This window comes from Xiphophorus hellerii, chromosome 11 (assembly GCF_003331165.1).
Source record: "Xiphophorus hellerii strain 12219 chromosome 11, Xiphophorus_hellerii-4.1, whole genome shotgun sequence".
Classification (NCBI taxonomy): Eukaryota; Metazoa; Chordata; class Actinopteri; order Cyprinodontiformes; family Poeciliidae; genus Xiphophorus; species Xiphophorus hellerii.
Genome location: NC_045682.1, coordinates 14,784,208 through 14,811,139, shown reverse-complemented (window position 1 = coordinate 14,811,139; position 26,932 = coordinate 14,784,208). Strand labels below are relative to the sequence as shown.

Below are 26,932 nucleotides of genomic sequence, written 5' to 3'. Positions count from 1 at the left end.
GAAATAGTTAAGACACCCCTCTTTCAAGTCAATCTGGACTTTTACTTAGCCCAGGACTGGACTTTTGGTCAGTCTGTCCTTCAAATGTTTTGGGGTCTCTGTGATGTTGCAGTGACTCAAAACCGGCTTTAACTTTAATGCTTTTTTCACAGATGGTCGTCATTATATTATATGGGCGAGCTTTCTGCATGCTGAACTTCTGACAGTAATAGCTAAACCCAGCATGATTATATGTCGACTGAGGTTGCATGTGTAATGTGCATGTATATGTTTTGAAAACACCGCCATCTAGTGGCTAAAAGAGGTGTGTTGAGTTTCAGGCTTAGTGCTGAGTGAGATGATCACAGTGCAGTCAAAAATTTCAACTTTGTTTTTTTACGATTTCTGCTATATCTGTTTCAGGATTAATTTTTTAATAGAAAAAAAAAAACAATTAATGTGAAAGAAGCTAGACTTCCAATCATTCCCTCGCTGTTAAAAGAAAAAGAGGCCCCTCCTATTTCTAACAGTTTCAAAGCTGATGTATGCAGCCTTCTTGTCCTGCTTTGGTATATATGCACGTGACGACTGCTTTTTGATCAAATATTTATACTGCTGCTTCATTTACAGGCTGGATTTCTATTTAAAATCTGAGGCTTCTAGAGAAACACTGCCGGTATCTGTGTATAGATCTGCTTCTTTTCCAGGATCTTTAAAAATAGAAAGTGACAGAAAGCAAGCCATGGTTTTTATAATTCCAGATGTATTTGGACTATTATAGTGAAAAGCAACAGAGGACTTCTGTATTATTTTTGGCTCAACTAAATATTTTTATTGTTTGAAGAAGAAAGAAACTCCATATGTTTCAAGAGACAGATTTATTTATAAAAATACAAGTAAAATGATTTGTTCAGTGTCAGTGGAAACTAAATATGATGCACATTTTCAAAGCTTGCCTCTTACAGAGCCATAGTTTATCTTTAATACTTCAGGACTTAATTGATTTAAAAAATTTATTGCTCTGGGTGAATATTTATTTATAAAGAGACATATATAGTTTTGTCTTTAACAAAGATAGAGTTCCTTTTAGGATTTAGTTTTGGAACTGATACATTATCCCAATTAACTAGTCAAACATTTAAAAACAAATCGTTTAAATCCATAAGGTATTTCACAAATATTAAAATTCCCAGGCCCATACCAGCACCGCTGCAGAAGTGAACCTAAAGGTTATGAGAAATGCTATATAAGTTTTATCACTGAGTGGCAAAACATAACAATTTCACACTAATACTGGCAGTCCTGTGGATGATGTTTAATAAACCTTAAAATTTATTATGCTATTGCAGCATAGCTTCACATAACAATGTAACAAAAATTAAAAAAAATTTAAAAAAATCAAACCTTTGAGTGCATCTATTGAGTGGGTGAAGAAAGTTCGGCATAAAGAAATGATGTGAAGATGTGTTAAATGCATTTTGAACAAAGTGGTTGATGTTACACTTATTGTCAGCCCTGCAGCCAAAGTCTTAGTCTTCATTAGAGAAATCTACCACAGCATTACTTACCCTCCACCGTACCTAACAGTGGATATGAGGTGCTTTTAGAAAATAGTCATCCTTTGTTTTGTGCCAAACCCTCAAGCGTTTGTTTGGGTGAAGAATTTGCAGCTTGAGATATTTTTTGATCTTACATTAAAGATTGGATTTATAATAAAATATTAGTTAGATTATACTACTGTAATACAATATAAATTTTATTGCTTTTGCACACGTTTACCAGGGGTACCAGCAAGTGTGGAGGGCCCTTGAGTTGAATAAGTGCACTGTAAAATGTACTGACCTGATTTTACAGCATCCAAACACAAGTGATAGAGGAAGGTTATACACACACTGTAATCTGATATGCAATGCTTACAAAGTGCAAATTAAGTGCAAATCTCATCAAAAGAAATAAAATAAAAAGAAAAACCCACACGATTTGTTTTATGATAGAATTTTTCAGTGGCACTGCACATGCAGTCCGACATCCTCTGCGTGGCTCAATAAATGCCGCTCAGTCTGCAAACGTTTCACGTTCAAAAGTCCCTGGCGTGATCACGGTGGTCAAAGAGTGAACTGGAGGTCCTCGTGCCGTAGAACTTTGTAGGTGAGCCAGTAGAGCACGTTAAACATGAGGAAGCTCATGGGGAACACGGCTCTGGAGATGGTGTCGATCCTCTTCGCCCGCTCCACGAAACGCCGCCGGATTTCATAAAAACCTAAACCGGGAGGCAAGTCGGCGAAGACCGGCGTTGCGTCCATTTCCGGGGCGCTGGACAGGGAGAGTCCAATGCTCTGGAGGAGAAACCCTTGCTGCGCCAGCTCCTCTTCCTGTGGGGAGGTACACAAAACACAAGATGGAGCACAGTCGTTGGGATTCAGCCTGCGAACGTGACTGGCAATGAGGCAGCAGGTCAGGACGTACCCTGGCACAGGCACTGCACCGCTGGGTTGCGCTCCCATGAGCAGCATTGTTTCCTGGCGTGGTGTTTCCCTTCCCCTTACCGTCACTGCTTCCCTGCTGATGGTGAACAGACAGGACATGACCCTAATCACTAAACCGCACTCTGCCTTGTTAACAGAAGCGTTCTGTAGGTTGAAAATATTTAAATATGTTGATAAATCCTGCCTCTGCTGTCCACACCCCCATCTCAAGAATTATTCACATCACAAGATGGTTTTGACCCATGTTGGATCCCTGCCTTTTCTTCTCATATTATCGGGGGGTAAAACCGGAAGAAGCTGAGAACACACTGTCTGCAGTGAAACAAGGTGAATTGAATTAATTACAGGTCAGCGCTGCCTGCGTTTCCCAGTAGGAGTGCAGCATGCAGCTGAGCTGTGGCTCTTGCGTAGCTGGGCACAGTGAATAGCAGGTGACAGCTGCCCTGGGGGCTGTGTGGGTGGGCTGTACTCACAGCTCTCTGCTGCTGCTGCTGCTGCTGCTGCCGCTGCTGCTCTTTAAGCTTCTTCCTGAGTCTGAAGAACTCCTTGTGCTGGCGTGAAACGAAGTTAACAGCTGCGTACTCCAGCAGCGCGGCAAACACGAAGAGGAGACACACGGCCATCCAGATGTCTATGGCTTTGACGTAAGACACCTGCCAGACCATGGGCGTTGCATCCGTCGATTAGTATTAAGACTGTGTGCAAAAGCTGATGGCAAGTAATTCTGCAGGGCAAACTTGATTTGACATCTTTATCTCCTCATTGTGTGTGTTTACTCATTAAATACTTTCACTTAGAGGAATAAAGGTTACCTATAAACAAAAGGATAACTTTGCTTACCTTTGGCAGAGAGGCTCTGGAGCCTGAGCTTTGTGTTGTCATGGTGAGCACCGTGGTGATTCCCAGACCCACTCTGGCCGGCGCGGCGTCCATGTTGATCCAGAAGGACACCCAGGAAAGGATGACGGTGAGCAGGCTCGGTATGTACATCTGGATCAGGTAGTAGCCCATTTGACGCTCCAGGTAGAATTGAACCTCTATGCAGGTGAATTTACCTAAACAAAGGAGGAGTTAGGAGATTAAACGGTGACAGAAGGAGCAGGTCGCTACAGCTGAGTTATTTCTTTAGGTCAAATGTTGTATTTAAACAGTTGGGACTGTTTGGTTGTTTTTATCAGACGTTGAATGAAAGATTGTGAGTCGGGTTGTTGAATGTTTGACAGAGCCAGAGGACTAAGCAACAACCTGGTAAGACTTCACTGAAACTCTTCCACAGAATGAAACAGCAAATGGTTTGATGATTAGAATTATGATGCACAGAAAGGTTCATGTCAGGGCTGGTATTAATGAATTTGGTCTTTTAGAATAACAATAGCTTTTTACCTGCTCAGTAGTTGTGCTAGAGATGATCAACATTCACGTTTTAACCAACGAATGGATTGTAAAATCACTTTTAGACAGACAATATTTAGCACAGTGTTAATTACGAAGTTTGTAATTCATATTCATTCCTACCTGACATTATGATGTTGTCTGTATTTTCTTTAATCGGATCATTTCTTAAACGTTACACATTAGTTATTTAAAAACATTTTTTGTTTTACAAATAAAAATCTAAAAAAAAGGTTAAGTGCATTTATATTCAGCCCTCTTTTCTGTGGCACCCCTATGTGAAAAACATCCAGTGCAGCCAATTGCCTTTAGAAGTCACCTAATTAGAAAATGGAATCCACCTGTGTACAATTTAATTACAATAACCAAACAATTGTGAAAACCATGCATAATTTTCCGTCTATTTCATAATTAATGTGCTGCTTTGCGCTGGTTTATCTAATTTATTCCCAAAAATTAATGCAACAAAAAGCATAAGCTGCAAAACAGAAAAATAAGAAAAACTTCCAAGGGTGTGGATACTTTTCCAAGAACATGCATGCCAACCTTGCTCTATATTTGAATCAGCACTGAGATTAGGTTAGTTTTAACCCAACAGGCACTATGCACCAAGACTTTATATCATCAGATTGCATTATACTGCGTACCTGTGTTGTAGTTCTTGGTACAGTAACCAAGACCTTTCTCCTCTTTCAGCACAAACTGGGGGAGCGTCAGATCATCGGCCACCTGCACCGCTCCGACATCCAGCCACTCAAAAATAAGGTCGTTCATGGTGTAGCCAACTAGGAAACACAGAGAAGCTGCACAGTGAGCAATAAGTTCACTGACCAAATCTACACACAATTTCTGGTTTCGTCTGCCATGAGGGATGAACTCACAGCTCTCCAGCTGCATTATGCATGTCTGGCTATCCATGGGGAAGTTCTTCAGATCCATGGGGCAGGAGAGAGTGAGCGTCAGCCTAGAAGTCAAAAAGCAGCAAAAATGTTGGAACAATTTAAGCAACAAAAAGGGTGACAACCCAACTCTCGCAACAGTCGTCCTTTCTTTCCAATCTACGGAATTTCATCAGTGCAGTTTTCATTTCGAGTTTTAACGTACACGAGTCACACGAAACAATGAGCAAATACTATCCAATTCTGCCTTCTAAGAGAAGGATATCTAATACAAGTTTTAACAATACTTACATATTCCAAAATACAACTGAACAATCAAAGCTGAAGATTTAAAAACATTTTGTAAAACGCAATAAAAAGATTTAATAAATTAGAGTTCCCGCACATTTAGTCTCAGTATCACATTAGGTCCAGATCATTAAAACATCCATGCTATGCATTTTGAATGAATAGGGCAATAAACATATTTATACTATTATTACTTTTTCTTTTGTTGGGTTTAGGTTTATGTTTCAAGTTCAAAGGTTACATGAGAAGTTCAGAAACCGGCAGGAAAGCTGATGGTTTGGCTCATGTCTCTCGGAGGTGCTAACGGAGCTTCAGACAACGCCTCTCGTGTCTGTTGTTCTAATTATAACTCAGTACCATTACGCTACATTTCACCACTGCTTCGGCGGCTCTTTACTGACCTGATTTATTTTGCCCGCAGTTATAGTTTGACATGAACTTGCTCATGTAGTGTTCTGGACAGTACAATTACTAATGAACTGAACTGGGGTGAGAAAATCCTCTCGCAGGCCGTGCAGCGTTCTCAGAGGTTTTGATTAAAGCCGCGGGAGGCGGAGGCTCACGTTCAGATTTGAAATGAGGGAAGAAAAGAAGAAAAAAAAAAGCACAGTATAACCTGATGCTGTAGAGGACGTTTCCATTCTGGAATATCCGGAGCAGTTTGTTGTCGGTCGTAACTTCATGGAAGTTTGCTCCCTTTTCGTTTGCAAAGAATAGATCGGGTTTCCAGATGGAGTCCAGCATTGAGGGGTCTAAGTCCAGGGAGTCATCTGGATACTCCTTATAGGCAAGTCGGGGGTCATTCCACTGCTGCCGTAGAAACACATTTAGCCGGTAGTCCTAACAGTAGGAATCAGATATGAAAGTAGTCGAGAAATGCAGCAAAAGTGGCAGTACAAAACCTGCAGCATGTTGCAAAAATGTTTATTTAGCTACACTCCTTAAACTTTTTCACATTTTACAGAAACAAACTTCAATCTATTTTGTTTGGATTAACTGTGAAATATAAAGAAAATTATGCATGATTTTTTTCTTTGTTTACATTTTTATAACAAAATATCTGAAAAGCAGGGCATCTATTTATACCTGACCCCATTTTCTATGGTAGGCCTAAATAAATGCCTTCAAAAATCACTTAATCGGTTAGAGTCAATCTGTGTACATCAGCAGTAATAATACATCTGTTAGCATTTTAGTAATATCCCAAGCTTTGAATATCTCACAGAGCCGTTCTACCTAAACCTAAACCACTATAAAATAAACAGCCAGAGCTGCAATTGAATGGTTTAGACCAGGGCTCTGCTACCTTTACAGCCCAAAGAGACATTTTTGATTTAAGTACATCAAAAAGCTAAAAAAAAAAAAAAACTGGTTTAGAGCTGGAAATCTGTTTTTGTAATTTTTAAAGAGCAGCTATTTTATTCCCATTTTTAGGTTTTAACAAAGGAAAACATAAAAAAAAAAATCTAAAGGATGATGCCTATGTGTTTTGATATTTTCACATAATTTCCAGTCAATATTAACTAGAAAAACAGATCTAAAAAAAAAAAAAAAGACTTGTACTTTTAATGTCATTCTGTTGTGGAAATTGCATGAAATCATTCCATTAAAAAAGAAAACAGAAAAAATCTTTAAATCCATTTGTTTTTACATCTATTTTTGAAAACTTCAGTTGCTTCTTTGTCTTTTTTTTGTTAGTTTATAAGAGCCAAGGTGGAACTTGCAAAGAACCACTTGCGGCCGTGGAGCCACAGGTAGCAGACCCCTGGTTTAGACCAAATCATATTCAAGCGTTTGAATGGTCCAGTCAAAGTCCAGCTCTAAATCTAATAGAATATCTGTGGCAAAATGTAAAAAAAAAACCCTGCTGTTTACAGTTGTTCTCAATCTACAAAGTATTGACTCAGGAGAGCTGCATGCAACACTTTTCTGAATTTTATTTCTGAAAGAAAAATTGCAAACCATCTGTGACTTTCTATCCACTTCACAAACATGTGCTACTTTGTGCTGGTCGACCACAAAACAATTCTTATATTAATTCTTAATTCTTACACAGAAGTTTGTGATTGCAACATGACAAAACGGGGAACACTTCAAAAGAAATAGCACTGTACATTTCTAATGAGATTTAAACCTTTTTATATCTTGCACAGGTGTAACAAGAGCACTATGAAAACTGAAAAAGAAAATCACAAGCACACAAACTGTCAGCGTGAAAACGGTCATAAACACCAACAAACAAACCTAAGTGCTCTTAAACTGAGTGCACTTACCGTTTCAGCCTAAATTTTTCAGGCTTTGCTTAAAGGTATTTTCTGCACAAAGTTTTTTCCTCTAAGCTTGAATAAATTAGCACATGCAGCCATCTCAAGACGCTTGCATGCACCTAATAAATTATTAATGTGTTTCTGTGTGACAGAGACCTTGTGCATACAAATAATTTTTAAAAAAGGAATCAAAAGTTGTGCAGTGAACTTGAGATTCTGCTCAGAGGTAACTAATGTAACTTCATGTTTGAAAGTTAAGTAAAAGGTAAAATATCAAATAAAAAATATTATCACAGAGCTTGTGGTTCTTTCTGATTAAAACCCAAACTTAAAGGATAGATAAAGTCCTGATCACATGTTAGATATAAAGGAAAGCAATGTGTAATGCTAAAACAGATTTTTACATGTTATCTAAAGAGAACAAGATTAACAAGAACAAAATTTCTTTTTAAGTTTTGTGGAAAAAAAAAAGATTTTTAAAAAAATCCTTGCCTTCATTCATAGACCAAACTTAATTTAAAAATATAGATTTTTTTAGGACCACACTTAAAAACGAAGGGCTCTGCTTGCAAATTTATGCGCAAATGTGTCTCTTAGCCAACATTTTTAGTGCCACAGTCACCATTGTAATACCTAGCTTAAAGTCTTTGGATGACTGTATCTTGTCCTTAACTACCATAAACAAATAGCAAAAAATGACATTTGTGACTTTAAAATATTTGGCCAAAATGTCATTATAATGTCCAGTTTACTGTATGTTGATGTACACTGCCTGGCCAAAAAAAAAGTTGCCACCAAGAAATGGTCACACTCTCTAATATTTTGTTGGACCGCCTTTAGCTTTGATTACAGCCCGCATTCGCTGTGACATTGTTTCAATAAGCTTCTGCAGTGTCACAAGATTTATTTCCATCCAGTGTTGCATTAATCTTTCACCAAGATCTTTTTTGATGATGGGAGAGTCTGACCACTGCGCAAAGCCTTCTCCAGCACATCCCAAAGATTCTCAATGGGGTTGAGGTCTGGACTCTGTGGTGGCCAATCCATGTGTGAAAAAGATGTCCCATGCTACCTGAACCACACTTTCACAATGTGAGCCCAATGAATCCTGGCATTGTCATCTTGGAATATGCCCGTTCCATTTGGGAAGACAAAATCCATTGATGGAATAACCTGGTCATTCAGTATATTCAGGTAGTCAGCTGACCTCATTCTTTGGGCACACAATGTTGCTGAACCTAGACGTGACCAACTGCAGCAACCCCAGATCATAGCACTGCCCCCACAGGCTTGTACAGTAGGCACTAGGCATGATGGGTGCATCACTTCACCTGCCTCTCTTCTTACCCTGATGCGCCCATCACTCTGGAACAGGGTAAATCTGGACTCATCAGACCACATGACCCTCTTCCATTCCTCCAGAGTCCAATCTTTATGCTCCCTAGCAAACTGAAGCCTTTTTTTCTGGTTAGCCTTACTGATTAGAGGTTTTCTTACGGCTACACAGCTGTTCAATCCCAACCCCTTGAGTTCCCTTCGCATTGTGCGTGTGGAAATGCTTTTGCGTTCACAATTAAACATACTCCTGAGTTCTGCTGTTGTTTTTCTTCGATTTGATTTGACCAAACGTTTAAGTAATCGCCGATCACGATCATTCAGGATTTTTTTCCGACCACATTTCTTCCTGGAAGACGATGGTTCCCCACCATCCTTCCAGTTTTTAATGATGCGTTGGACAGTTCTTAACCCAATTCTAGTAGTTTCTGCAATCTCCTTAGATGTTTTCTCTGCTTGATGCATGCCAATGATTTGACCCTTCTTAAACAGACTAACGTCTTTTCCACGACCACAGGATGTGTCTTTTGCCATGGTTGTTTAAGAAATGAGGAGTTACTCATTGCATCAGCTGGGGTTAAATAACTTGTTGCCAGCTGAAAGATAATCACCTATGCAGTACTTATCCAATAGGAGGCTTGCACCTATTTGCTTAGTTAAATCCAGGTGGCGACTTTTTTTTTGGCCAGGCAGTGTATTTGTAGAGTAGTATTTCTTTGGGTTCCAAACAGAAGTTTACTCAGATGTTCATTACACACATGCAAGTTGTTAACTTGAGTCTTTTAAGGGTTTATTCAAAACATTGTCTTTCCTAAGTGTTTGGAGGTGGATGGATGACACTTTTTATAGCTTTAATATTTTTTTTAAATCAAGAATTGTATGTACAGGTTTAACTTTATAATAGTTTTTTTATGTGCATTAGTTCAAGAATAAACAACCACCTTCACTAATATTTAGATTAATGTCCCTTACCAAGTTGCAGACATCACCAATCGTCTGGCATCATCCTGTCTAAACATTCAACAACTTATTGGACATTTTGTGGCATTTGTTGGTTTTCTGGTATGGACTCCTCTTTTATTTGTTAAATGGGGTCATGGCTAGAGCTTTATCCATCCCATGTGTTGTATGTTTAGGAGAAGGGTGTCCAATGTACTGCCTGATGGCGGCCCTTGGAATAATACAAATCTGGCCACCAGCAAAAGCCAAATAATTTTTTTAGAGCAGGATTCTCACAGGGAAAAAAAAAAAGCATATTCATAAAATGAAAAATGTTTGGTACAAGTGTTAGTCTTTTATTCACATTTTATTATAATTTTACAGTAAGTGGGACCACAAACAGCATCAAACTTTGCTAAGCCTAAAAAGAATAGAGTAAAAAATCTAAATGAACAAAATAGAACAATAGTAAACTGTCTTTCTTTTAATGAAGCAAAAATGTTACTTTTTTTTTTTAACATAGCCTACCTTGTATACTTCATTAAAATAAGACGTTTCTTTTTGTGCAAGAATAAAACAAATATTTATTTCACAGTGAAGGAGATTAAACTTTAAGGATTCAGATATATGGACCTCACATTTGAAACGAAACAAAGAAGAGCACAGAACTGACTCACCATGGTCGTTTCAGTGATGGATCCAAAGCTGTTAATGAAGATGTTGCAGGTGACGTTGACAGGAGGACCTGACAGAAGCAAACCGTCACCAAACATCACCGAAAAACACTTTCCCTAAACACGAAACGATGTTTTCTAAGCAGAACACACAAATTACCGGGACCGACAAGAAGCATAGCTTTCCTCCAAAGTAACATCTGCTTGTTACCTCCACGTCGGGGCCATGTTACGGGACTAAACAGGCACATCTTATTATGTTGTCATTCCTGGTACACTCCCGTTGGTGTAATCCATCTGCGGCCCACTGACGGGATAAATATTTCAACCGCTCTTTTCCAGATGCAATAATTTATTGATTCTGCTTTAGTTACATTAGTGTATTTATAGCTAATCGGTGGGAGATTTACCCAGCATGCACTGACGGGGGGGGTGCGGAGCAAACATGAAATAAATATGAATCTCGACCCTGGAGGCTAAAGGCGAAGCATGTCAGAGGGAATCTGCTGGCTTCACTCACAGACGCTGCTCAGGACTGGACTGAAATAGGCCTGTGGGGTAACATGCAAGGATGACTGCACACTTGTGACAGAGTAAAAACGTGATGGAAAAGAAAAGAGAATCCTAACTCAAGGCTGTGGGTCAGCGGGGAGAACAGTCACAAGCCACGATTAAGGAGAAAACATCCTCGCCTGCAGAAATCTCCCCACTCTTTGTTAGTCTGTGAGTGATTTTGTGCTCCCTGGCTGCTCGCATCGCTTCACAAACGGGCTGCTCACACCGCAGCGCTTTTACCTTTGAAATTGGGCCTGATACGAGCGTCGTAGCCAGATGTTCGCCCCATCAGTTTGTCCAGAAAGTCAGATGGAGAGGGAGGCTTGAGCGCTCTGCTGGGGAGCTTCATCTCCTTACAGAGGACAGATCTGGCAGGTGACAGGACAACCCGAAGAATATTTGACCCATTTCTGCCTCTAATAACATCTAAAGTCTTCCGTTTGACTTTAAAGGGGCATTTCATGCACACGTTTTAAGCTACGACAGGGATTTATTTTTAATTAAATCATTACAAGGGCGGGTTGTTGGGGCGGCTGCTCAGTTCCATGTAGGAAGCTACTTTCTCCTGTCGTGCTTCTCACACTTGGAAAACAACTCCAAGTAACACAAGGGATCTTTCACTTCTCATATCCTCTTAAAAGCTGGCTCTTGGAAAGTCTAAAATGTAAACATTGAGAATATGTAAACATATATAGATTTTATGGTTGTTTTTTCTTCTTCTTTGTATTTATTATTTTTGCTTTAACCTGCCAATGGGAGTAGATGGAAATTAGCCATCTGCCTATAATCTCATGTACTTAGATGTAAATGCTCAATAGTACATATTATCCATTATATATATATATATATATATATATATATATATATATATATATATATATATATATATATATATATATATATATAAACTTGAATAATGTACACACTTGTCTTGGTTTACCAAAAAAAAATCTTAATGAAATCTAATTTTTTTGTCTGTTTCTATAGAGTACCCAGGCATTCTACATGGCATTTACTTTGGAAAACATTTGTCCTAATTGGGGATAATAAAATATTTAACTCTAGCTTCCTCTGTGAGTAAACAGAACTGTTGACAAGCCTCTCTCTGTCTTGAGAGGCACTTGGCATCATCTTGTCAGACCGCATTAAACGCAGTAGTAGGCACACACTCCAGTAAATACACTAACCCTAAAGGCGACTAAAACATTCCCACAAAGCATTTCTTACCTGGCTTGTAGGAAAATGACAAAGCAAGCCCAAAAATGGCACCAGTTGCTTAGAAGCATTCCTGAGTACCGGATAAAGCGGATAAAGCAAGAAAAAGAAGAAAAGCTGAAAAAGGAGAAACAGAAAGAATGCAGGAAACTTCTTGTTGTGGCTGTCCTAACAGGGCTGATCCGGCCAACAGATGAGCCTCTCTCCCTCAGAGCAGGTGTAAAGTACAGGAAGCTGCTGCTGCTGCTGCTGTATAATTTAAAATCCAAGGGAAGTTTTTTTTTTTTCTTCCTCCTCTGTCTGTTTGTGTGGATGACTTCAAGCTTGAACTCTTTTTTTTATGGCCATGTGATTGCTGAAAGAATTACTGCAAGAGTATTTAAAGGAACAGTGCGGTTTCTAGAGCAGTCTGGCACCACGATGCGTCTTCTTAAGTTTGGGAATTATCAGGATTCCTGGCCACATGAGAAGAATTAAATTAAATCGGTAGATAAAATTAATCGCAAAACATTTTAAATTAGTATTGAAATTTTTAATGCATAATTTTCAAATAGTAATACAGCAGCCAGGTTACCATTTATCTACAGATTTGAAATAAAATCGACAGCATCAAAGAATAAAATAATTTTGACTTTTTAAGTCTTAGGCAACCATTGAATTGTACACACCTAAAGGGGCCATGAAATAAAATAAAAAAATAATGTACTGTTAGGCGATAACCATGCAGCAACTACATTATCTGAATTTTAAACAATGACTATATATAAAAAAATAAAACATTTGTTGTACTCTTGTGAATTGCTGTACAGCATTTAATTTTGTCTAACTTACATGCAGAAGGCTAATAAATTCTAAAAAATAATTTATATATTTAGCAAATATGAAGTAGTTGATTCAGATTCATTCCAATAAAAACCAGAAAAGTTTTGAAGAAAAAAAAAAAAAATCACAAAATAATATTTTTAAGTCTTTATATAAAATGAATCTTCCACAAATTAACGTACGGATTGCAACATTGACGATGAATGCTAAACATTTGTACCAAATAACTCCAGTGAATCATTGTTTCAGCTCAAGCACACATCCACTTATTTATTTCTCCCACGTTTGTCTTTAGTATCTGGTTTATTCATCTTTTAGGTTTTTTTTGCAGGAAAATTTAAAGCCAGATGCTGAAGAGAGGAGAAGGCGGCGGTTGCAGCCACTTACTCGTGTAAAATTACAATCGGGCAACGCGATGGGACGTTACGGCCGCACGCGTTTGCCTCACATTTGAAAGCTCCTTGTGCACTTCGTTCTGGAGCCCACGGTGTCAAATGAGATCAAGGATGTGTGAGAAAATGAAGCACGAGAACAATCGAAAAAGCAAGAAGCCCAAAGTGGGAGAAAGGGAAAAAGAAGAAGAAGAGGGGGAAACATTTCTGCCTGCTTGCTCATTTTTTCCCCCGGACAAGACGGGAAAACTAGGCCAAGCTTTATTCTGGTGTCGGTTTGCTGTGAGTTGGACGCTGGATTGACTTAATATGAACTTCAACACGCTGTAAAACACGCTCATTAAGCGTCACGTTTCTAACATTACCCACTCTCTTAATTCACCCCAAAAAAAAAAAAAAAAAAAAAGTGTTTTTAACCGAGCCGAGACATTCCTCATTCGCCCTCTCCATCACTTCGAGCAGCAATCTGCCAAGCAACGGGGAATGATTCTAACTCCTCGGGACAGATGAGTTCAACCTCACTGACTGCAACAACCGTCTAAACAATCGCAGCTTCGGATGGAGGTCACTGCAGCTGCTCATCACTGCCATTATCTGGAGGCAGAGCTGAAAATAATGGGTTGAGTCCAATTTAAAAATAGCTTTTATTGCAGCTTTTCTAACAACAAGCTGCACCGATCACACAGAAGGAGGACAGTTCAGCTTTGTGAATGACGGGGGGAAGCGGAGGGGAGGGGCCGATCACAAATAATGGTGGAAGGAAAACAAGACAAAGAGTTGTCATGTGGCAATAAATCAAAAGAATCAAAACAAACATAATTAAGACAGCAGATACAAATCCCAAATATGAAAATATCCACAGTTTAATATACATTGATCCTCGCACTGCAAAATACAAAATCCTACCAAGTTTTTCTGATCTATTTTCTAGTGTAAATATCTTACACTTCAAATAAGACTAAATTAACTTACAAGTAAGTTTTCTGCAAGATATAAGAGCTTGTTTTAAATTTTTAAAAAAATCACTAATATTGATGAAAAAGTGCTAGTTCCACCAGCAGATTATTTTACTTGTAACAAGACTTTCCCAGTGTAACAAGTGAAATAATAATGGAACTAATACTTTTATCATCAATAATAAGACATTTTTATTTTAAAAAAAAAAAGCTCCTGTATGCTGCTTGTAAGTTAGTTTAGTCTCATGTTATGTGTACCAAGATATATGCAATAGAAACTATACATAAAAAAACGTAAGATTTTGTGTTTTTTGCAGTGATAATTTGGTAGCCATGAGTGGTTGTGTCTTAATGAAGGAGGCGATCACTGCCACAGTTCGATATTCGTATGTAGAAAAACTCTCTCTCCTGAGTGCGACTGTCCGGCGGCTCAGTCCTCATGGATGTTGAACAGCTTGGCCACCTCGTTCAGATCCGCATGCTCCTCTCCGTCCTTTATGATCTACAATTTTCCCACACAAACAGCTTTCAGTAAACGCATCACGTAATTGAATTCTTCCATAAACCACGAGCGGTACCTTTCTTGCGATGGGCATTCTGTTAAACACGTTCCACAGGATGATCCCCACCACCACCTTCTCTCTCAGGTAGAAGATGACTCCTTTCCCGTATTCGTCCCTGTGCTCGACGACAGGAGCCGGCGCCGCCGGGGCCACCGCGCTGGTAGCCGTTTCCTCCGTTTCGCTTTCTGAGCGGATCCCGGTACCTGGAGCATGATCATAGAGGAAGCTTCAACCTGACCGTTTTTATTTATTTTTATCAGAGTCAGACTTTAGATTTTATTCAATTAGAATCAATATAGTGATTATTTTTCCACTTTATTTGTGTTTTTTTAAAGGGGCAGCATTATGTTTTTTCCAGCCACATTGTGCTATAAAATGGCACTATCAACTAACAATGCTTTTAATTTTCCAATCAGTAACTGAAATGTATTGTGACAACGATAAATCAAAATTCTTATAAAGAAAAATTTCACGATAAATGATAAACGATAAAATAAATGCCCACCTCTCTTGAATTCCCCCGACTTGAGACACAGAATAATTATTTTCTTTTTTATTCTAAGACAATAGGTCTTAAACAAAATTGCAATTTTTGTTTGCTTCTTATATTCTGATCATCTACATGATTTGTGTGTCTCAGTAAATGTAAATATTTCCATATACTATCTCTTCATACATGTATTTACTGCAGCTTCTCTCATTAAATACGCAATTTCCTATGCTGCAAATGTGCAGGCATTTCACACAAACCCAATGCAACACACCAGCAAGACAAAAACAAAATATGGGATCATTAAATATATTAAAACACTGAGCACGCCTACCTGACTCCTCAGTAGCAGCTTTGGGTGTGTCCTTGGCAGTGGCTTTGGCAAACACTCCTACAGTCGGCAGGCTGCTGTCAACAATCCCAATAGCCTCATAGCCGACATCGGGTCCCAGGTCGCTCCTGTGGAAAGGGACGAAAGGCTCACCTCAGAGAAAACTGTTTCACATCCACCTCAAAGGGAGAAACTAAGAGTTTTCAAGTTTACTCCAAAGTTATTAAAAATGATTAAATCTACTTAAGTAAAGTACAGATACTGGAAAATTGTACTTAAGTACAGTAACGAAGTATCTGTACATCGTTACTTCCCACCACTGACCAAAACATAGACTGATGCCAATAAGGTTTGTTGGCTCCCGTCATGTTCTCTCCTGCAAGCCTCCCGCTGACGACGGCGTGGTCGTGGTGCTCCACCCGCCTGCGGCCCAACCTGATGTCATAGAAACAGGCCGCATCTCCAGCCTAATGGGAAACAAACACGACTGAGCACTTTGCACATTACAGACCAATAACGATAGTTCATAATCAGAGGTGGGTGGAGTAACCAAACATTGTACTCGAGTAAGAGCAGCAATACTTCAACATGTTTTTACTCAATGTAAAAGTGAAAAGTATTACGCTTACTCAAGTACCGAGTAACTGATCAAAATAGAAATCATTTAATATTTAAAAATTACAGACGGACCAAAATGTAAAGTTACGTGGAAATTTTGGTATTTTAAGGACCAAACTGAAAATAATTTGTGTAAATAACAAAATCAAGCAATTTCTTTTTCCGAAATAAATTTCTTTCAAAGTAAAACTTGAAATTTAAGAAAAACTGCAGGTGTGTGTCTGGTGAATATTTGGTTTAAACAAGCTTGTTCTTCATTCTGTGGAGTTATTCACAAAGGGTAAAGTGTCCAGAAATTTTACTCAAGGGTAGCAATACCTCATAATAAATGTAACTGAGTAAATGTGACTAGTTACTAGTCAATTCTGTTCATAAAGCAGGAGATGAGGAGCACTCAAATTCATTTTTCTTTTTAATCCAACATTGTGGTGCATAAGGATCTAGTCGAATTCAAATCTGGTCAAAAAAGCTACAGAGCAAAAGATAATCTGACGACAAAAAATTATTTTAAAAAGAACAAAGAAAAAAGATTTTTGAACTGGAAATAGAGGAATTTTATTTGTTTTTTTGTCACATTCATATAATAACTTTATGCCTGTTTCTCATTTCTTCTATCAACATTTATAGCCAAAGATTTCATTCTTTCAGAGGAACACATGACAGAGCTGCTTTTCTCTGCTGCAACATGAACCAAGAACTTATCTGACCAAAAGGGGGCACTATGATCACATAACATAACATTTGCAACACAAATAAAAATCCTAAACATGATCTATATTCAGAAGCAGGATTTTTACTTACCACCCAGATATTGGACCTGGCCTGCAGCTCTGCGTTGACCCGATAGCCACCAAAGTCCGAGTCCACCTCTAGACCGGCAGACTTGGCGAGGTCAACGTTGGGCTCCAAGCCGACGGCTGCGACAATGTGATCCGTTCTTACCTGAAAGGTAAAAATCAACATAATTAGCGCCTGATAATTCCATCTGGTGCATTGGACCAAGATAAATTTGGTTGAAATGTGAGCCTACCACTCTTCCATCCTTGAGTTTGATTTCTAGTTTATCATCTTTGTAGGACACGGATTTGACCACCGCTTCCCTGATGACCTTTACACCCTCTAACCGGACACACAGAGAGAGAAACAATGAGAAAATCAAGAGAAATCCTATCGATATCGCCCGTGTCAATCAAGTTGTACCTTTCTTGACTTTTTCTGTTGTCCAGTTGCTCAGATACTCAGGCAGAACCTTGCCCATGTTGCCCTTCTCTGGGAACATCTGAATCACCTCTAATCCAGACTCTGTTGCTGAAAAACAGAAAGAAGATGATTGACACACAAGCAAAACGGTTTGTTCTGTTATGTAGGACTATCAGCTTGATTCATCTTGAAACTTTCACAGCTTGTCAAGAAGTCTTACATCTCCTGCCAAGCGCGCAGGCCAGCTCGCTGCCCAAGAATCCGCCTCCTATGATGGTGATGGACTGCGTGTTTCTTGAAACTTTGTCCAGGGATTTAAAGTCGTCAATCTGCAAGTAAAACATCTCACTTCAGACGTTTTAGGATCTTAATAAGACTGAAAAACTCAACGTACTTCAAAGCAACAATCTGTCTGTATTTACTTGAAGTTTAATGGACTACATTTTGACACTACATTATTTTTGCTATTAAAATAAATATGTATTTTGGGCTGCAACTATCAATTATTGTAATCAATCATTCTGAAAATGAATTGCATTTAAATATTGGCACATTTTTCATTTAACCACTTAAGCTTTTTCTATACAGTATAAGAAATACATTAAAAGATGCAAATAAGCAAATAATTCAATTACTTTTTTGAAAAAGAAAATAAAAATTGTATTGCCTAAAATGCAATAACATAGCAACCCTTTAGCGTACGCTCAATCATTTGTAGCAAAAGATGCATCTGCAGTTAAAAATACTGTCTACTATTCTGTTGATTTATTTTATTTTACTGGAGAGCAAAAGGTGTTTAATAGAAAATTTTTATTTTTTATAGAATTTGAACCAAGTAATATATTTATAATATTTGGAACCACATTTCATGGAAATCTTTTGCAGAGTGTCTCTCTACCCACTTTGCACATCTACATACTGTACATACTGTAACTGTGAGCCATTCTACTTTTGAGAAATTTAACTTCTAATAAATGTGACGCCACCTAGTGGTGAAACTCTGACCTTGCGGAAAACTGTTGTCCTCTTCATCACTTCTTCTCCAGCTCTTTCGATTACCTGAAGATTCCTTGGGACCCCACCTGAAGAAAAAAAAAAAGTCTAAATTAGATTCTCTCACATTTCTATTAACTATGGTCAATAATATCACAGAATGAGTGCTTACCTGTAGCAATTAGGCACTTGTCATATGAAATCTCCATGTCATCATCAAGTTTGACTTTGTTTCCTCTGACATCCATATGAACCACCTAAAATACATAAAATTTGGTATCTCAATATAAAGCATACTAAACTAGACCACTGTTGTGTTTATTTATCAACTAAATCTATAAACCAACCTTCCTGCCAGTGAGGACAGCCACTCCTCCATTTTCAGCACCGCGCAGCTCTTCTGTATCAATGTAAAACGAAGGCGGCTGGAAGTAGATACTGTCAAATAAACGCAGCAGTGTTGAAAATGTATAGCTTTCAAATATAAAAAGAAATGCGACTTATACAATAAATGTCAATAGCCCTTTAAAAACTGGCAAACACCTGGAAGGAATCATCCACCTTGGTCATTTCAGCTGATCGGCAAGGAAATGATTTGATTTACAATCAGAGGACATCTAGGCCAGCCAGCAGCTGAAGCATCCAACAGTCAGTCAAAACAATAAATGAAGGTCACTAGGCATAAAGGAGGCTTGCAGGGAGGGAGACAAACACCAAACCAATGAGGCACCATTTTCAAGATCATTGTTGTCTTAATAATAACGTACTTGGTGCTGCAAATATTCAATGATAATCTGCCTGAGGCAGCTCAATAGCAAACTAAATATATAATTCGTTTTCAAACTAATTGGTCAAACTTGTGTTTAAAGTATTTGAGAGTATTCTTGCCAACAAGCTGGTAACAACTTAATCCAGACAACTCGGAAAACTGCATACATGTTAAACATTAACTTAGTGAACTTGCAGTAAAAAAATGAAAAGAAAAAAAAAAAAAAACACGATGTGGAAGCTGTGGTCTTGAACAGTTTTGTAAGTAGGGAGAAAAGCGCAGCCTCCATCAAACAGGACCCAGTAATATTTATGAAGGAATCCCTCCAGTCTGGTGACCTTCTCTCATTGTTGTGACTGACAGTCCAGCTGTTGCCTGCAACACAACACCTGGCTTGTGACGCCCTCTGCTGCTCATTCCTGGATTGTAAACTGAACACTATAGAAAGCCATTTCTGATCTGCAGTGGGAGCTTAAATATGTGCCTTATTGTATTAATTTAAATTTGTGAATCTATAAAACTTTTATCCGAAACCCTTTGACTAGCGTAGATGCTAGAGCCATACAATACGAGGACAGGTACAGTTGTTGAAAATTGTCATTATATAATTTGTGACCACATTTTATTTACTCTTCTTCTTATTTGATTATGAGCACACTTTTCCCCATCATGTTTTCTGAGCTTATAAATTTGTCAGCTGAAATCTACATCAAGTTTATACACGGATGTCAGCCCAACTGCTCAAATGTATTATTTGCAGACAGGGCCTTAAAGGCATGTGACCCAAAATATAAAGCTCACCAAAAATGCAGATTTTTTTATTAATATTTTTCACATCCAGCTAATAAACAGACTAGATGCTCTAGTGTAGTTTGAAGTGACAGGTTTTGATTCGCTTGAAGTTTTCTCTGTGCTAAATTCAGATAGAGTTAAATTCAGAGCAAAGTAAACAAAGTACAAGTTTGAAAATGAAAAGATGGAGAAATTCAACAAATATTCAAAACAACAGTTTAAAGAACATTTTTAAATAACTCAGGGTTGCATGGAAAGACTGGGAACCCACCTCCTTTCCTTCCCGTTCCACTGTTTGAAACGCAGAGTTTCTGTTACACTGGGGTCGTCAGAGAACCACAGCTCCTTAGAAAGAGGCGGCCTCATGTACGGAAGGTCTGGCTCATCAGTTACAATCAGTACCTGCAGCAACAACAAAAAATACATTATAGCTTAGGAAAAATAGCCTCTAAAAATATAGAATGAATATTTTCTATGTACGTTAGATGAGAAGAAGCCTGACTAACCTTGGCACCGGGGTCTCTGGCTCGAATAGATCGGGCAGCTGCGAAAGACGCCGTACCTCCACCAATCAGGAGGTAGGGGGCGTGTGAGGGCAATGAAGGCTTGGAATCTGCAGCTGGTCAGAAAGAGATAAGAAAGGAAATAATCAGTTCATGGTCTCATTAAGATAACAACCACATAGTGATGGAATAAAACTTTGAAAAACTATAAATTTACAAGACAAGAAAAAAATGATCAAGAATAAGAATGATTAAGATGCTTAAACCTTTTCAAATAGCAACAAAAAATGAAACATTGTTATTCTGGGTTCGACTCTTCATGGAATTTGGTTGGTTCTGCTTTGGAGCGTTTTGTTGCTACAACCCAATCTTAAACTAAACTCAAAATGGTGTTTTTGGATGTAGATCTTAGCTTCTATTCACCGGTTCTGAAAACTACAATTACCAATCCCTCAGTCCCTTTCCATCACTCTAAATGACCCGCAGAACTCGCACTGTGTGAGCTTTCAAAACATACAGCTGGGATTTGGGGAACCGAAGGGGCGTGGCCTACAACTCGCAGCACTCGGCTGTATGTTACCATATTCTAAGTGAGTATGGTAAACAAAACAGAAAAATAAAAAAAATATAGTGTGGTATCCTTAAAGTGTTATTTTCATCATCAATTGCGAAATCAAAAAGACATTTTATACTTTGTAGACACAGAACTGGACAACCTTGATAGCGCCCTCGCCGACTGCAGAATGTCATTTTGAAACCACGCTCCTTTCAGTTTTCTGGCTAATATTTATCGGTCACTACACAAGAAATTTTGCTTTTCTTCTCAGTCTTACCCTCCTCAACTCCAGCATCAGTGAGTGGAGCTGCTGCCTCTTCTGCTGAGGCTTCTGCCAGTGGCTCATCTACTGCGAAAGCAATACATGAAATCGACTAAGAATTTGAGCTACTCAGTAGTAATGGAGAAGGGACGACCCAGGCTTTATGGTGGGAGCATTCAACAACTGGGAGATGTAGCGTAAAATCCAAAAATAAGTTAAAACACCAAATTAGGCCATCATAGTTATTTTCTATGAGGGCAGATTAAACTTCACAAATGTACTAGCCAATAAAACAAAAAGTATTGAAACAGAGTAGAGAGGGGAAAAAAAACAGAAGTGGCACTGGTGAGTTGGTTTCCAAAGGTTGCAGTGAAACTGTAAACAATGTTACATAAAAATGCACACGACTCCAAAATATCGTCACGGTTCATGAAGGAACTTTCGAAGAATCTGATTACAGACGACAATCAGGTGATTGTATCCAGGATACAAATATGGCATGCTAGTGGTTTCATGCCAAAGCTACGGTTTGTACAGGAGGCATAACAAAACACGTATATGTTTGGCTAGAGTAAAAAGCAGGCAGCTGACCTGGAGGTGGTTCTGCAGTTTCACTGGGGGCCGCTGCTTCAGCATCAGGCGCAGCGGCGGCTTCAAGTTTTGTCTCAAGGGGGGCTGAGCAACAAACAAACAAACACTTATAAACACCAATCACCGTAGACTTAGACTGAGCGTAGGGAGAGAATAATAAAATACACGATATCTCTTGAAAATGGACATCGTCTCTTGACATACACAATGTCAAGAGACATCGTGTATTTTATTATTCTCTCCTTACGCTCAGGAGAGGGCGTATGGAGAGATATATTTAGTAAACTTAAATATACCACTATCACTGAAAATACATTTTCCCTGATAAAAATCTGGTTTACATAGCAGTAAAGAGGAAGCTGAACTGAGTACTGCAGAGTCAGCTACTTTTACACCAAATCAGTTCAAACTATGAATAAACTGTCCAATCAAAACAACGTTCAAATGACGGCAGCTCAAAGTTCTGACAATAGCTATAGACATTTGCCTCAAAGCACTGGCACTATCATGGTGGCTTCAGCAGCGAAAACACAAACAATCAAAAGTAGGCATTTTTAAATACAGATGCAATCCTAGACATTTCTCTCTGAAGGAAAATAAAATGACTGAGCTCACCTAGAGGTTCTGTATGGATCTGTGAGGCTGATTTCTGTTTTCTGGAGGAGATTTCTGCCATCCGCTCCCGATGTCGTTCCTGGTCTCCTTTTACAGTAATTACAGCCTGGGGGGAAAAAAAAAAATCAAAATAATAATATTTCAACTTACATACAAACAAAATGTATTGTATAGCACTGAAATGCATTGTAGAAATTCAGGAATATATTGGGAATATTCCTACTCACGTATGTTAAGCCACCGACAAAGGCTGCTCCAACTAGGAGGGCGTATTTCAGGTTGTCACCGCCTCCACCCACCGGCCCTGTGGACATGTGCGCCACAGGCACACACAGAGGCGTTCTGGCATTGTTCCACCCTGAAAAAGATCATTGGAAAAACTTCATCTACACAACTGATCTCAAATTGTCACCTTCCTAAAAAATAATGGCAAAAGTCCTTTTATTGCCAAATGTAATTTTGGGGGGGAAAAAAAATTTCATTTAAAAAAATAATAATAATCACCACCTTTTTCTTTCCAAAAATGACTTGGACCATTATTTTATGAATGTTATGATTTATAAAGAGAAACACCCTCATGTAAAGAGTCAATTGGAATTTTGAGAGGCTGGACACCCTGTGAACATACATTGGCTTCTGTTAAGCTCTTAAAATGGACTTCTTATGGTTTTGTTCTAACAACGCCTTCATCTGACTGCACAAATTATTGCTGAAAAGTGGAAATAATCTCCCACCTGAGCAGAAGATCTCTGCAGCTCCTCCAGAGTTAGTGTTGATTAATGCTTTCTTATAAGTTTTAAAATTCATGAGTGTGGGAAAATCTTATACATCAATAATTCTACAGCTTGTTGCTTACCGATAACTTCATCCTTCTGTACTACTGGTCACATTATGAGTTGCATGTCATTTACGATTTATGGCTGTGAGCCCTTTTCAGGAGTTCTTATAGTGATTTCCCCCAAACCATTTTACACTAAGCCACATTCACCCAACAGCTCTAGAAAAAATGCACACATTCATACACTGACTGATCACAAGGTAACTTGGGGTTGAGTTCAACTTTAGCACCTAAAGGAGCTTTCCTCTATTCCTTTGCAGCTCTGTTGTAGATTTACTGCTACTGCTGTAAATCTTACTGACCCGTGTAAGATTCAGCTGAGAGACAGCTTTTTTTTTTTTGCCCATTCCAGTTCCCAACTTAAAATAAGTAGTGTTTTATTAATTGTTTTATTCCAAACTGAATGCGGTCTGAATGTCTTTATGTTTCACAGCAGAATGCCATCTGCCACAGTTTGCAATGGTAAAAATATATTCTACAGCAACAAGCATCTCCTTTTCTATTCAGTTTCTCACAGTGCTAATTCACAACAAATGTTAAACCAGGACACTTTACAAGTCAATTAGTTCCCATAGTTAAAATTAATGTCAGCTGTTACATACTTTTAAGTAGTATAACCTCGTTCTTCAATGGGCCTTGTTTTATCATGACTTCATTTGGAAACTATGCATATGAAAAGTATCCAAATATAGATGTGTACAAATAAAATGGACCATTAACAATCCACTTTGCAAAGATGAATATTGTCTTGATATATCTTAAAATGGAGAGAAAGCAGAAACCTCTATGGATGGAAAATTAGGCTAATTAAAAATAGCCCACACTTCTGATGGAGTATTTCTCTGCTAGAACAGTCTTGCACGCTGCTGAAGGTCAGGTTGGTGCCTGTGCTTATCCTTTCACAGCCTCATAATGGGGGGCGAGAATATAATCCTTTAGATAAGAGTCAGCGCATGTGATCATGGACACAATCAGATGGGTGGTCTCACAAAATGGTGCAACACCTGTCAGAGAAACACTGCAGACACATCAAACCCATGATTACTGATAGGCTGCACGCGGCCCCAAGAAATACTCTCCATTTACCTATGACCAACTATATTAATCATTACTAATGCATCTGAAAAGGCAGCGTCAACATTTGCTGATTGGCTAGTTAGCTCCGTAGAGAACATAAAGGTCGGGCTAGATAAAAACACAAACCTAGCAAGCCTGCACACAGAGCGGTTTAATAATGAATCAAAGCATACATTTATTACAAGTTCATTCATATCTGGATAAAGGCCAGCTAACCGGAAGACAACAAGGGTAACCATTAAGTTCACCTACCTGCTCTCCTCACGTTCTGTCGGCATACAGTAGACGAGGCTCTGGCCAGAGGTGCAAGCTTCTTCCACACAGCCCTACATGTCAGCATGGTGGCTCGGCTCAGCTGCGACAGCTCCCACTTGCACTACCGACAGGTCGGGCAGAAAGCTAGTTACAATTAATGAAGACCGACAGACGACTAGCAGCCGCACACACTGCACGCCAAGGCCAGAGACAGGTCATACGTTTCAAAGGAGTGCTGGGTAATTGCAGAGACTGTTTACACAGGGAGATTAGCCACTGCTAACCGAAGCTAAACAAGATAACAGACTGGAGAGAAAGACGGCATTGCAGTTTAAAAAAATAACAGTGAGACATTCCCAAGACTTAAGAACCTATACACTATCACCGTAATATTTTAGATATAAAATAATGAAACACAATTACTTCTACAATTTAAACGTACATTTACTTAATGTAAAATTCAGGTTGGTTATTTCATCTGACATCTACTGAAAGTTCCCTCTTTCAAGGCTCTTTGGTCAGGTTAACTTCTTCTTGATTTTTGAGAAAATAAAATTGTTTCAAGACGCTGCTGCCCCCTACAGCTCACAACGTAACGTCAGAATCAGTTTTATTCAATAAGCCTGTGACTTCGGATCGGTTTTACTCTCAATGAAGACATTTTAAATATAAATAACAACAGTTGGTAAATATGTACATATACGCTATTTTTATAGTGTATATGTACAAAGAGGAAGAGAAGGTTATCTTTCTTATGGTATGTTCACAGAACATCGCAGACCAAAAGCACCACAAATAAACTTGTAAATAAGTGAGTAAACAATTATTTATACATGTGATGATTTTAGTAAAATTGCAAATAGACTACATTAATGAATAAGTTCAACTGTACTGCCTGTACCATGTGCAGGACATGGTACAGGCAGCAGGGAGTTAAGATGAGCAGAACTGCTGATCATCCTCCATAATGGCTATTATAGAGAATTATCTGTGCACGTCCATCACTGTGTGATTTTGGCTCTTTCATAAAACAGGACAGGTCCAAACTGCAAAAAAAGAAAAAAGAAAGAAAGAAAGAAAAAAAAATGACACCATCAACCCTACTGTTAAATGTGGTGGCGGCAGCATCATACTGTGGGAATTCTTTAGCAGGGTCAGCAAAGCTGGTCAGAGGGAAATTCTCAAAGAAAACTAAGTATTCACCTAGTAACGTTAAAATATGGAATTCGTAGAGGCAAATCTGTTATTATTTATGTTGCATTGTTTCTGTGCTTCTTGATTTCCTTGTAGAAGGCTTGAGATCATATTATCAGGATAATTATATGTTCATTAGTCCTGCAGTTAAGTTTAAAATGTGTGTTTATTTATTTATCAATATTTATCATACAATATAACACCAAAATGTCCACAAAAAAAACCTAAATGGAAAACAATTACTGGTTAGAAAAAACAACCTGAGGCTAATCTTAACATGAATATCAACATATTCACATAACAGATATTTCAACCTGCTGCAAGTTTTCACAAAGTGCTTTGAAACATATTTAGTTCTAACCCAGACAAGCAGTTATTGGTCAACAAGCCACAAATGGTGCAGATAAGAGCAAAAGATGGCAGCAGTGATGAATGTTGCAACTCCACCTGAGAGAAAGCAAGCTAAAGAAACAACTCAAGCTGATGTTGTCGGTGAGATACATGGTGGCTTTTGAAAAAGGGGAATAAAGTGCAAACTGGAGATCAGTGGAAAAGGCGGCAAGTGTCTTAATTTGAAAATGTAACTTAACCCAAATGAAGAATTAAAATCTAGACATAGAGCAAAGCAAATGTTCAATATCAAACATGTCTTTGTGTGATTGTGTTGACAAAACCAGTTGTTTGAACAGTGTAGCTGCAGGGGACAAGAAAGGAGAGATTGAGGTTAGTGCTGCTCAAAGGCATGTATTTGTATTTTTGTATTTTTTTTTTGTATCATTACTATTTCTTGGGAAGCAGCAGAGGATTTTATGGCAGTTGTGGTGATAAACTGATGTGGAGGCACGCATTGCTACGGGTACAAAAAGGCAGACAGCCAGGAGAATTATCAGCGGAACCAAGATGTTAGGATAGAAGAAGGTAAGCAGTCCGGGTCGGTTTGATGAAAGAAGTCTAAGAAGTTTGACACTCTGATGACTTCACAGGAGAATACTCACAGCGAGATCCAATTCAAGTCTAGGCCACAAGAAGATATGAGGTAAGTAATGTGAAAAATACTTTGAGCTCCATTACAGCGTTGACAATCAG

The 26,932-nt window shown here is 38.6% G+C and overlaps 2 protein-coding genes across 5 annotated transcripts; both read right to left on the bottom strand.

Moving 5' to 3' along the window:
* Nucleotides 1-838: 838 nt before the first annotated feature.
* glra4b (glycine receptor, alpha 4b) lies at nucleotides 839-11,516 on the bottom strand. Of its 2 annotated transcripts, XM_032575704.1 has the most exons (8): nucleotides 10,263-11,516; nucleotides 5,661-5,884; nucleotides 4,739-4,821; nucleotides 4,505-4,642; nucleotides 3,306-3,520; nucleotides 2,939-3,118; nucleotides 2,446-2,538; nucleotides 839-2,351 (listed from the first exon to the last, which is right to left on the bottom strand). In XM_032575704.1, the coding sequence occupies exons 1-8, from the start codon at nucleotides 10,356-10,358 to the stop codon at nucleotides 2,085-2,087; spliced, it is 1,296 nt and encodes a 431-aa protein (XP_032431595.1). In that variant the 5' UTR covers nucleotides 10,359-11,516; the 3' UTR covers nucleotides 839-2,084. The 2 variants fall into 2 exon arrangements, with proteins under 2 accessions (XP_032431595.1, XP_032431594.1); XM_032575703.1 differs by lacking the exon at nucleotides 10,263-11,516 and having other exon boundaries at nucleotides 2,446-2,541; nucleotides 4,505-4,821; nucleotides 5,661-6,045.
* A 2,073-nt stretch (nucleotides 11,517-13,589) lies between these two features.
* On the bottom strand, nucleotides 13,590-24,891 carry aifm1 (apoptosis inducing factor mitochondrion associated 1). Of its 3 annotated transcripts, none has more exons than XM_032576846.1 (18): nucleotides 24,650-24,891; nucleotides 22,710-22,840; nucleotides 22,483-22,588; nucleotides 21,868-21,951; nucleotides 21,292-21,363; nucleotides 20,462-20,574; nucleotides 20,227-20,357; nucleotides 18,742-18,832; nucleotides 18,567-18,651; nucleotides 18,407-18,483; nucleotides 17,622-17,730; nucleotides 17,402-17,509; nucleotides 17,232-17,320; nucleotides 17,003-17,143; nucleotides 15,908-16,050; nucleotides 15,587-15,711; nucleotides 14,778-14,965; nucleotides 13,590-14,701 (listed from the first exon to the last, which is right to left on the bottom strand). In XM_032576846.1, the coding sequence occupies exons 1-18, from the start codon at nucleotides 24,735-24,737 to the stop codon at nucleotides 14,630-14,632; spliced, it is 1,953 nt and encodes a 650-aa protein (XP_032432737.1). In that variant the 5' UTR covers nucleotides 24,738-24,891; the 3' UTR covers nucleotides 13,590-14,629. The 3 variants fall into 3 exon arrangements, with proteins under 3 accessions (XP_032432737.1, XP_032432738.1, XP_032432740.1); XM_032576847.1 differs by having other exon boundaries at nucleotides 21,292-21,360; XM_032576849.1 differs by lacking the exon at nucleotides 21,292-21,363.
* Nucleotides 24,892-26,932: the final 2,041 nt, after the last annotated feature.

What these genes read in the sequence shown, in the direction of transcription:
- glra4b (XM_032575704.1), bottom strand. Translation starts at nt 10,358, where the DNA reads ATGTTTGGTGACGGTTTGCTTCTGTCAGGTCCTCCTGTCAACGTCACC. An exon ending in CCATCACTGAAACGACCATG is followed by an intron (nt 5,885 to 10,262) that starts GTGAGTCAGTTC and finishes TCCTACTGTTAG; the next exon opens with GACTACCGGCTAAATGTGTT. An exon ending in AACGTCCTCTACAGCATCAG is followed by an intron (nt 4,822 to 5,660) that starts GTTATACTGTGC and finishes TTTGACTTCTAG; the next exon opens with GCTGACGCTCACTCTCTCCT.
- aifm1 (XM_032576846.1), bottom strand. Translation starts at nt 24,737, where the DNA reads ATGCTGACATGTAGGGCTGTGTGGAAGAAGCTTGCACCTCTGGCCAGA. An exon ending in ACAGAACGTGAGGAGAGCAG is followed by an intron (nt 22,841 to 24,649) that starts GTAGGTGAACTT and finishes GATCTTTTTCAG; the next exon opens with GGTGGAACAATGCCAGAACG. An exon ending in CAAGTGCCTAATTGCTACAG is followed by an intron (nt 18,484 to 18,566) that starts GTAAGCACTCAT and finishes TTTTTTCTTCAG; the next exon opens with GTGGGGTCCCAAGGAATCTT.